The sequence below is a fragment of the Stigmatopora argus genome, chromosome 16 (genome assembly GCF_051989625.1).
Source record: "Stigmatopora argus isolate UIUO_Sarg chromosome 16, RoL_Sarg_1.0, whole genome shotgun sequence".
Classification (NCBI taxonomy): Eukaryota; Metazoa; Chordata; class Actinopteri; order Syngnathiformes; family Syngnathidae; genus Stigmatopora; species Stigmatopora argus.
The window spans coordinates 6,747,516-6,759,657 of NC_135402.1; the positions used below are offsets into that span (position 1 = coordinate 6,747,516).

At 37.5% G+C, this 12,142-nt stretch overlaps 1 protein-coding gene across 7 annotated transcripts in view; it reads right to left on the reverse strand.

Moving 5' to 3' along the window:
• Positions 1 to 8,731, reverse strand: part of tcf4 (transcription factor 4) — a 108,978-nt gene extending 100,247 nt beyond the window's left edge. The window contains exons 1-5 of one of the 7 annotated variants that reach the window (XM_077622230.1): positions 7,350 to 7,599; positions 6,965 to 7,258; positions 6,763 to 6,854; positions 6,450 to 6,488; positions 4,341 to 4,413 (exon numbers count right to left, since the gene is read on the reverse strand). In XM_077622230.1, coding sequence (XP_077478356.1) covers positions 4,341 to 4,413; positions 6,450 to 6,488; positions 6,763 to 6,834 — 184 coding nt within the window. In that variant the 5' untranslated portion in view covers positions 6,835 to 6,854; positions 6,965 to 7,258; positions 7,350 to 7,599. Of the gene's footprint in view, positions 1 to 4,340; positions 4,414 to 6,449; positions 6,489 to 6,762; positions 6,855 to 6,964; positions 7,600 to 8,249; positions 8,415 to 8,464 lie in introns of those variants that run through there. The other 6 variants (XM_077622234.1, XM_077622229.1, XM_077622231.1 and 3 more) reach the window with 6 other exon arrangements.
• Between the last annotated feature and the right edge of the window lie 3,411 nt (positions 8,732 to 12,142).

The window sequence follows — 12,142 nt, forward strand, 5'->3', positions numbered from 1 at the left end:
TTGGACTTTTTGTCATGCTCAGAGTCAGGTGAAGTTGAATCTATCCACGCTAGGCTGGTCAAGAGTCCATTTTCGTATATGAACAGGGGAAATAAAGATTTTAACCTAATGACAAATTAGGGCTTTATGAACTTAAATTAAATTTGAATGTTGTAGAAAAGTGAAGACCACAGTCACACAGGCAAATCCTTGATTCTACAAACTTCACTACCCACAATGCCTCAGCTGGGACAATACTGAAAAAAAGGCTTGAATGAATCCTCAAATTTTTGTATAATAGTTCTATAATCCTTCATATTTCAATATTAGGGCTCTGCAGTCTTGCTTTCTTTCATTCATGATTTACTTTATTTCATAACGAGTCCATCCTTTATCTTTCCTCATGCTTGGTACCACTATTTCGTACACAGAAACATTAACACAATGTATATGCAGTTTTGTGAAATCTCAAATCTCTTATCCACATACATCAATTCAATCCACACACACACACACACACACACACACACTTTAGTCCCCTTCCAACACCGTTGACAAGGAAACAAACAGCACATCTGAGGGGTTAGAACGGAGTAGGGGGCGAGGGAGGTAGGGGGGCACACACCAAAAGCAGCCAAGACCTGAAATAGATGAGTGGCGGTGGCGACAAGCACAGTGGAGCTGCTTTCTGAACGGCTTCATCCAGGAGGAGATTAGAAACACACACACAGTTTGATGTGTGCATTATCTTTCCAGGGATGATCCCAAAATAAACAACAACGAGGCAAAATCTCCCAATAATTAAAACAGTTAATCCACTTCCTGCTTGCTGATGACCGTGAGCTGAAGATGTCATGTGGCTCTGTTGCACTGTTTTTGTTTCTATGCTTTAGTGTTTAAAGGTGAATTGATTCCCAAAATATGTGGGTTTTTGCATCCACGAAGCTGTCAGAAAACCAAACAAATATTTATAGTTTAGTAGGGCATGGCAATTGGCTTTTTTAAACTGATTTGATAATGAACGGGCCAATTTTTGACATTCCCTTTTGTCTATTTTGCTCTATATGGTTTGTATTCAAGTGTGATGTGTACATTTTTCTTGGTTTGGTTGTACCTGGATGCATATCATATCAAATAATTATAAGAATAAATTAATATAAAGAGGAATTTTTCAGGAGAAATGAAAAAACATCCCCTAAAATCTATGTACTAATTGTCTGTATAAATAGTTTCAACCATAATTAAATCACAAATGACCCAATTTGCTTTAATAATTTAAAACTCATCTTTCAACATTGTCTTTAAAACTAAAGAGTTTAGAGATTTAATTGAAAAGAAGGCTATGGGAGGGCAAGGATGCTGGTGTGTATGTCATCTTGGTGACCTTTAAAGAGCAACTATCAGGGCTTGTCATTTTTCAGCCTGGGTTTTACTAACAGCCAATCAGCAGCACAAAAACCTGTGGTATAAACTCTGCAACCTTGACTAAAACTTCTTACTTTGTTTCTATTCCGGTTATTTTCTTTTTCTCGCCACTATCTTTGGTCACCATTTTCCTGGGGCACATGGTTAATGTTCACTTTAAGCAGCACAAATAATTTAGATGCACTTTGATATTTTAAAATGAAAATTAGACAACAAGGATGAGCGGTAGGAGGGCAGATGGGGGATACTGTTAACGCAATCTCGTACAGTTTGGGAGACAAAGCGAAATAGAGCTCGCATGCCACCTGTCAAGATGATGGAAGAGATTTTTCAGGATTTCGCTCGCATCATGAAAATTTGCTCGCATAATGAATCTCATTTTCTCTCATTACAATAGGAAACACATAAGTTGAGGCGGTCGTATCACAAAGTCCCACTGTATATCCTCCGTATTGCTTATTTAGTGCAGAAAATAAACCGATCCGAGCACTTGACAAAACCAAACCGAAATTACGTACATTATTATGTACCGTTACACCCCTACCAAATTACAATTGTCCTGATAGCCATGAAGAAGAAAAAACGTAGTTATCTTTGTCAGTCAGCAATACGGTAAGAATAAGCTCCACAAAAACAAATGAACAGGGATCACTGAAGTGAAGCCATCTTTAACAGTATATATAAAACTACATTTAAAAAATTTGGACCCAAGTCATGACTGGTGAGCAGAACTAAAGATACATTGTGAGGACGGGTTCAGTGTCAGCATGTCCGAGCCTCTGCCCTCATCCTTTCCTTTGGAAACTGCTGCTCTCATGGCTGTGTGGGTCTATAGAGTTCTAATTAGCTGCATTCACAAACAGCGCTGGGCTCATCAAAATGCCGAGGCCTGCAGAAAGCCACAGCAGGGGTGAGCAGAATGTGTGTGTGAAAAATCTTGTACATGTGGGTGGAAAAAAATGTGATTTTCTGTGTTAGTTTCAAGTTTATGTGACAGTGTGCTTGATTTTTTGTGCATGGAGATATCCAGAATAAAAAGATAGGCATTGAAGAAGCAAACTAAGGTAAACAGATGCTGAAATTTCAAACAAAACTGTCCACCTTCCCCCAAACTCATAACATTTGTTGTCTTGCTTCACATTTGCATGCACGGCACGGCAGCAAACCACACCACGGCACACAAACAAGCAGTAAACAAAAAAGGACGTCTGCAGCGTGCTGTTTTTAGGAAAACAACAAAATGGCTCATGAACATGAACAGGATCAACAGAAATGACCTCAGAGGAAGAAAAAAAAGAAAAAACTAAACATCAGCAGAGAAGATTTGAACCAAGCTGATCGCAGGTTTGCCATGCCTCAATATGGCACTAGATATACAACAATTATGCTACATTGTGCTCGTTAGGATGGTTTACGAGACAAGGTCGTGCAGAATTTAGGATTGAACTGCTACTTCTACCTGAATCTGAAAAGCCGCAACACACTGACATCCCAAATAAAAATCCCAAAGTGCCCTTGAGTACAACGCTTAACCTCAAAATGCAAGTGAAGCCTCTGACATCAGTTTCTATTATGCCACAAATCCAATCAAGGGCTGCCTTTCTAAAGCCAAGTAGAACCCAAATTAGAGGTTATACAGATGACTGGAAAAATGAACAGCTTAGAATAAGCTAAAGATATAACAAACAGTAGCAAATTGGTAATAGTTTGGCTACATCATGAATAACTGGAGCAAAAGTATGCTGTGGTTGTGCTATGTTCATTGTCTACCACTGTGAATAATCAAGTGTTCTCAGTGTGAACTCTGAATCACTTGCACAGACAAGTACTAGTATCAAAATTCTAAACGCTATCATGTACCTGACTGACCTGCTGCGCAATGACAAAATGTGTGAATGAAAAACATATTAAGGATGTAAACGTAAGTAACTCACTCACCCACTTGCTAAAAGGCAAAATAGGATTAAGTGAATAAATTACACACCAGAATTGCTGAGATTATCTCAAAAATGTCAATCACACCAGGACGTTTTTTGACAAACCTGCCAAATTACAATCTCACTTAAACCCAAAAAACTGTTTAACCTTACAAACAAACTGTCCAGTAAAATTTTTACCATGCGTCACTACTGATTGACATCACAATGACCATAGTCTATAGAACAACAGTGAGCTAATCACCACTGTACATACACAGCCGGGAAAGAGTGACATCAGCAAATCAAAAAAAGCAGGAAATCTCTCTTGGGAATGAACAAGTGCTGCAACAAAATAAAGTTAATCTGCAAATTGTTAAGATTATTTTTTGTTTTCAATATCAGACTATTACATTTATGATGTAAAATACTTATTAGTGTCTTGGTTTCTAAAGATTTGAAAAAGGTAAATAAGATCCAATACAAAAGGAGTTATAAAAACATTTACTATGATGTAGGTTAGTACACTATTGAACTAAAAAAAGCACAATACTAAAATGAATACCTCTGTGAGAGTGACCATCAAAACTACAACTAAACCATAACTCTTGAATGGAATGATGTTCAGAAGTGCAAAAAAAAGACTGTGTACTGTAAAATCCTTTAAGTGGGAAGTGATATTAAATTTCTACATAAAAGTGAAATATAAAAATAAGGATTAACATGGATTCGGTCACCACATTTAATAACTAAGAATTGTCCCCAAAGTTGCAGCTGCTCAATTCTATTTTGAATCATATTATGGTTTCCTTCATATGTGGGGTTTTAAAAGCCACACGATGAAGTGTCGAAATGGCAATAACAACATTACAATCTTAAACAAATACGACCACACAGTAAAAAAATTGCAAGTGCAAATTGTGGTTCCCCACACAAAGCAACATTAGACAAGTGTCAGTGAGAATTTTAAATCGAGAGAGCATATATAGTTCATTGAGAAAAAGAAGAAAGCAAACTTACTGGAGCCAGAGAAATGTCCACTCCCTAGGGAGGTTTGTCCATTCTTTCCACTGCTAACAGGAGGGGAAAACATCTAGAAGACAAATAGAGCCCACATTACCTCCGAGATCTTAGACAGAGGGACAAACAAGAGCACGCAAAAACGACTGCAGCTACATATGAAAAGCTTCATTCCAATTCACCGGGGAGACATTTGGCTGGAAAATAGTGTCACATGAAGTGTATCATGCCTTGCCTCAAAAGTAAAGGTGACATCTGCTTTTATAGAACAATACATCTTTTTTTTCTATATTAGCTACAGGTTTAGAAACATAAGAGATGAGAATTTGATGTACTTGAACTTAAAATGTCTCAGGTTTGCAGCCAAGTGTCACTATTTTTGTCCATTATTTAATTTTCAAAAAATCTCCGTTGTATTTAGAAGTTAAATTATTTATATGTATATAAAGCTCATGTCAGACTTCAACTGAACTGTTAGTGATAACTACATACATGGTGACACTTAATTACAAAATATCTCAGTACACCGGAATTTGGGGGTTTCACTAAAGTACAGCACATGTGACCCAAGTGTATTTTTATAACTCAGGCCCATGTGATAAAGTGAACATCAAACTTTCACATGAAAATAAAAGTGCTTACCTAATACTGTTGTGATTAAAGTTATCAGTCATTGAGATTAATGAACTAAACTTGAAGACTTATAAAGCTTGAGAAGTCTGTGATGTAGTTCACACTGGTGTGTATTGTCCCACACAAGTGTGATGAATAGTTTAGATTTAATTGTTTTTATAGGGAATTTTGACAATTGTCAAAAGAAGCACTTTGAGCTCTCTCTCGAACGGTGGGCGTTTGCAGACCTACAATTCCATAAATTAATGTTCAGCTAGCTTTGATGGTAGGAGACAATGGATATCAATAGTTTATGTTTTTTAATGGGTCAAATAGGAAAACTCTCTGTTAAAAATGACCAAGGAAGTTACAAAACAAAATCCTTAGAATGTACACAGTAGTATTTTGCAGTTCATTTGCCCTATGTACGCAAATCAATTAGGCAAGATAAATCTACAGTGAGTTTTGTTTTTATCAACATCATTGTCATCAGCTTCAGTACGTTTTGACGCATCATTAATGCACAGACAATTTATCTGACACACTAAATTAATTAATGTATAAATCATCTTGAATGTGTCGCGATGGTTGTTTTTCCTGTGTTTATATTACTTATTTCACAATGTTAAACATCTCACAATAGCAGACCAAAAGAACACAAACAAGTATGTTTTGCCTTGGTATGTAGTTACATAAAACTGTTTTCATTAGTTCATTAACAAAGACAAAATATTGTTAGGTATAAAATTTGAATTCTAATCTGTTCACTTCATCTAATTTCTGAAAAATGGATTGATAAAACTTTTCATGCAGGATTGCTTTGAGGAATGAACTTAACATTTAGAGATTTAAACTGATTTAATATAAAGAAAAGTGAGCTATGAAAATCCATTGTTCAGGAGTTTACATTTTTGGGATTATTAGCCTTAACATACATTTTTTTTCATGTAGATATATTTAAGTGCATAGTACGTCTGCTTTTCTGTGCACTCTGTAATCTGACATCTCTTCCTTTCATACCAGGATTAATGAGAGTCAGTTTATTCTTCCTCACTGTGGGCTGTATCTATTTTCCTCCTCCTCACCATCCTCACCCTCCTCCTCCTCCTCTTGTGACCAAACTTGCTCCCAGAGGGAGGTAGAGGCACAGAAAACATGGCCGAAAGCATGGAATACTATTTCCTGTCCCTCAAGTTCACACCACAGGCTTTTATTTCAAGTCATAACGAGGGGAAAAAAGTGGGTGTGCGTGTGTGTGAGCGTCATTGAAAGCAGGATTATAGATTTGAGTTTTAACACTAAAAGCTGCAGGAACCGGAGATGTGAAACACGCAGGTTCATGCTCAAATGTTTTGTTTTGGGTTTTTTTCCCCTGACATTTGAATTATTCTTTGCACAGTGCAAGAGACACTCCTTTTAATTGAATATGTAGTAACTTTTTACATGGGCAAAAGGCTACACATAAAAGGGAGAAGGACTTAAATTGAGATATACTACCATGGATGATGGGAACATTTTCAAATCGCTGTTTCGCATCTATAAGACAACAAAATTACTAATGCAGCATCACAAATATCTTAACATACAAGCATAATCAATCACAATTACAGTCCTACTTTTGTTTAAACTTACTCCAAATAAAAAAAAAACACCTTATTCAATTCATGTCAAATAAAGATATGCAGGTTATGCGCCGTGCAAGTTCATTCATTTAAACATGTCAACTGTGCAATTCTAAACAGACGTGCTTATTTATATCTCCAGCCTCTCTCATTTATTCCAAATAATAATAAAAATGAAATGTTCTTACCGCACTAAAATCCAATAAGTCGCTCAGTTCCTTGTCTGTGCCCAAAGCTGCCATCCGCTGTTGATGATGCATTTTAGCAAAATCACACGGACCTAAAAGAAGGAAACAAATTCAGAAATAGGTGGAGCGAGGAGCCAGACGTAGACAAGTAGAAAGAACTGAAGTTGGACGGCGATATTAGAGAAGAAAGGAGGAAAAGAACCTCTTTCGATTTTTACGCGCAGCTTCGCTCCGCTCAGGGTCTTTGCTCGCCCCAGCCAAAATAAATCCAGTAAAACACTCTCGAAGCCTCGAAACGACACGTCTAATTTCCTCTCATCCTCACTGAGACAGAAAACTCACAAACGTCTTCCTGATATAAAGTCGCTGGACGAATAAAAGAAGTAATAGAAAGGACTGTGTTTTGGTGGGGGGGTTTTGTCGGTCGCCCTCCAGCCAAAGAAGTCCGTGCTCTCCGCGTCAAGACGCAGTTCTTCGCCCCGGTTTGTTTGTCAGCCTCCAAAAAATGAAAAACACAAAAACTAAATTAAAAAAAAATTTAAAAAGGAGGAAAACACGCTAGAAAGCGTGTCAGAGAAGAAGCAAACCTCGGAAAATATTACGAGTTTTCACTCCGAACGCATGCATGGGAGTCAAGAGGAAGAGAAGCGTGCAGGCAGGTTGGAAGTGTCCGGACGAGGCGTGCTTTTTTTTGGCCGGGTGAGGGCTCCCTCCGCTCGGCTGCGGCTGCCGAAGATTCCCGGGCGCTCAGCGCGGTTCCCGTGCGCGTGTGGCTGTGCAGCCTCGCTCGGTATGATTCATGTGATTGTGCGGCCACCTAGCTTACATTCTCGTCCAACACCATAGCGCCGAGCTACTGCTGCCAGCCTAGACGCTGTCAAGCTCCAAAAGAAAGAAGGCAAGAAAGTACCTATTTTCTTTTTGCTTTTTGCTCCTTATATTAACTTAAAAGTGAGCAGATTCATATTTGTTTGAGAAATGCAATAACTTCATTTCCATGCAGTTTTATTTAGATTGTCTGTTTAGATTCAAATAAAGATCTAATATTGAAAAAACGTATTTATTTGTATTTTTTTATTTCAATACATTTTTTATTCCTCAGGTAATTTCAGAACGTGAAACTGTCTTTTGAGAAATGTTTGTTTTTGATGTCTTACCATTTGTGTCAATTTCACCTTTAGAATATCAGGTGAAACTAATCAAAAATTATCTTTTTTTAAAGAGATGTGAGTCTCCTGAAAAGTAAGCATTTCTGTGCCCTCTATACTAAATTGCATGAATTTCTATATCAATGCAACATAGTACAAGATGATCCATCTGTGCCCCTTATTGGTGTAGCCCCCATTTTCAAATGGTAGCCCACAGTTCAGATCCAGATGATACTTTCTTGTGCAGACACATGATTTATGTTAAATAAAAGTATGAGTGTGTCTTGTGCACAGATTGTGTACACAGCGACATTCTACATTACAGTAGCTCCTACTCACGTGACCATATTGAGCCAATCGACCGGTGTGTCTATGCAAAAAAGATTAGCAAGGCCTCGGTTTCCAATCCAATGAAAAAAACAAAACTTGGCCAACATGTAGTGCCCAGAGTAATAGCATTGTTAGAGAAAATGCAATGGATCTTGTGGAAAGCTAAGTGAAATATTGCTACTGAGATGTTGCTGGAAGATAAACAAAATATTGAACTGATTTACCTGAATCTTAGTTTTCTTTAAAAGTAAGAGCAGCAATACTTCCTGTAGACATGGCATTCCAGCTTCCTGTTCAAAGAACCCATTGGAAACAGGTGCATGTCATAATTGGAAACAGGTGACTCTCATAATTGGGAATTTAAAAAAAAAAAGAGCAATTCTCATTGTCTTCTGGAAAATTGGCATTGGCAGTTGGGGAGGGGGACCTTTGACATGCCTTTGCTCATATAGTGTGACAACCTTTGAGAGCTATTGCAAAAGAGCCGTTGTGCAATGGTGCTATGGTTCTTTGAAATTAGATGACTCAGGGTGTAAAAGGTGCAGGCATCCAGCAGGGTGATGTCAAGGATACATTCCACAGCATCACTGGTAACATGCAGGTGTAGTTGTCAACCACCTGGTCAACAGAGTCAAAATCTCCCTCTGTGAGACTGTCAAAAGCGATGACCTCAGTTTTTTTTTTTACTATCTTCATCCATCTCTTTCCACTTATCATTATGCTTGAAAGTACATTCCTTCCTTCCTCTCTAGCATGGTCACAGTGCATATCTCCTAAACTAAAGAACTTCAAAAACTTAACAGTATCAAAGAAAATATGTAGTACATATAAGGTTGACAAATAGTTACAATGAGGCATATATGCCAGTGGCTTTCAAAATCCCAAACTTTTAAATGAAAAAAATGCAGTTCCTCGGTCAAGTTTGTATCACTTTTCAAAATGAGGCACAGTCACCCAAGGTTATCTTGGCCCTCGTCCTTGTTTGTTATATTGTTTCCATTTGTCACTAAAGACAAATTATACACTCAAATTATACGCTATGAGGCGCAGCTGCACAATACCAATAATTCTACTTACAATGGATTAAAGTTAGTTGAAGAATATACAACAACTGATAATGAGGAGCAGCACATATTTGTCTATATTGATTCATTGTACATGCACAAGGCAATTTTTTGACATTACAGACGTCAAAAGCCGAGCAATATAATTCAGAGTGTGTTATTTGTTGGTGTTTGGGTGATGGGTTTAGAAAAAACACGATTATAAACAAGAGACATTGGCCGTTTCTCATTACTCAACTACACGAATATGTCCATGGATTCTTGGAAACTATATGTTCTTGCTGAGAGCAAGAAAAGCAAAGACTTGGTGAGAGCAAGGCTTTTGCTTTAGTATTGAAACAGCTGAGTACTTGAGACACCACAGTCCGACTTCAGCTTTCCCACGCTTGTTTTGGCGCAAAAGAATCAGGAATATGCCGGTCATCTTGAACACTGAGGTCTGCTTTGGAGCAGACTTGCGGAAGAGCGCGGCAAGAAAAACATCTGGGGACTCAACTGTTCTCTGCCTGATGCGAACTTAGAAACGGAACAGTAAGGTGAGTGAGACTCTTGTTTTTCCACTTTTTCCAAAGGCAGAGGAGTTTTAAGGTGGGGGTTTCTTGAATTACTCAAACAGCAGCTTGCCTGTTTCAGTTTATTTCCTGGTATACAATTTTTCCTCTTCCTTTTATGGGCTCTCGGGTGATCACCTTCCTGTCATTTCAAAATAATAGCCCAAATTGTCATACTAGGATCCGACAACAAAATAGTATTCTTAGACAAGAGGAAAAAAATCAAATACGAACACTCATCTTGAAGCCGCTGACTCACAATATTTCTAAAGTAGGAAGACTGACAATGTCAACAGTCTTTACCATTTATGTGAAATTCCATTTTATATATTTATTTATTTTTATTTTGTTGAAATTGTTTTAAAACCTGTACGTCTTTTAAGCTGTTATGATGGTCAGGTGGATTACTTAAAGTTCAGTTATGACCCAAATGGAAACCAGTATCCAATTTTTCATATCACTTTGATGTTGTTAGTTAAATTTGGTATGATGTAAACACCTTTGGTCAAATTCCAAACCTCTGACATACTTTGAAGCCTCACATCTGCAGAGCTAATTTTGAATCATTAATTCATAACTGAACTGTAATATATGAACTACCAGAAACGGTACTGTTCTTTTATATGCATAGTTGTCTCCTAGCCCCGATTCTAACTTTTGTAGGTGAGTTATATAACTTAAAAACAATGTATCCTTGTTTAGTCTGTGTGCTACATTAACCTTGACGGAGAACAGGAACAAATAGTCATGGTCTGGCACAGAACAAAATATTTCTGTCACATCTGGGTCACAGCTGAGCCGTTAAATATCATCCTTGATGAAATTGTAACTGTATAATAAATTAATCTGGAAAAGAGAACTCCAAAGGGAGCTCGAGTGGGATTCCAATGTTGAAAACATGAGCTTTGTCAATATCAAAAATAATGTTAAACACTTATGGGATCAAGAGACATGTATATATTGATGAGCAATTGCTTTACTATAAACATGTTTTAATTTTGGTCCCAGACATAAAGATTATTAAGTTGAAATATCTGGCTGTATCAGGTTTGCAAAGCAATTGTGTAGAAAATTTAAGCTATTTTAGTTTGTCTTATATGCCAGATTCAAATTAATATGCAGTAGATTTGAGCAAATTTGAATATTTAATGCTTAAATTGAAAATGTTTGCTCTGATTGGTAGTTGTTGAGTGAGTCCATCATTGGGCAAGTGTTTTTACGCATAGCCATTGGCGAGTGAATGTGTAGGAAGCCCAAAGTGATAGCATGATAAGACAGGGTGTGAGGTCACACCATTACCGATTTGACATCTGGTCATTTGCAAAGCAATTTGACTTTCAAAAACGATTGCAATCAAATCACTTCTGTAAATGATCAACTTCAACGAGTTCACACTTTGATCCACATATCTTATGCAAGAAACAGTTCGGGGAGGGGATTGAATTTGGTAGATGTTCCTTATTAAATCAACAACTATTATATGTGACTGGTTTTAATTTCTGCATGTAACACCTGCTGTTACATAATGCTAGGGGTATTTAAACATAACCTCCACACCAACTTTTCCTCTTTACTAGGAAGCTTGGCTGATGTGAATGTGAAGGATCTTTCTGTGCTACCTACTGTATATAAGCCCACGGCCCCCTATATTGTAACTATGAGTGTTACTGTTTTTCTGCACTCTGGGCTTTGCTTTTGCCACTTCCCTCATTCAACAACCCATCTATTAGGTTAGTCATGGTAACTAGAGCATTGGTTGTGCCTATAAGTAGGGCAGGGTGAGCAGTCACCCATTCTCATAAGACAGGCTTCCCCCCTAAAGGCTTAAATATTGAGGTGGAAATTGTTCTGTATTTCTTAAGCGTTGAGAAATGCATGCAAGACAGATGGAAAAATGTTAATCACACAACTAGTGGCCAAGCAGGCGTCAACAACGTTTGTCTTCGGTGGGTACATGAATTTAAATAGTATATTTCAATATATCTGCCGCTAATATGAAAATAGGTGAATTAACAAAACTCACATTCTAGTTCACATCGGTGGCCGTGGTGCCGTTGAGCAAGGAACAAAAGTCTAAAAGCTTGCTGATTTATCTACCATTATGCGGTTCATACAAATAACATACATTTTAGAATTCAGCAGTAACAACAGACATCAATGTATTATTGTTATGAATAGTTTTATTTTTGGATTAATGTGAAAATCAACAATATAACTGTCTACGCATAGCACACAGAAATTACTTTTAGACATGCTCTGGTGGTGGAAGCCATGTCCAGCAGCGGGC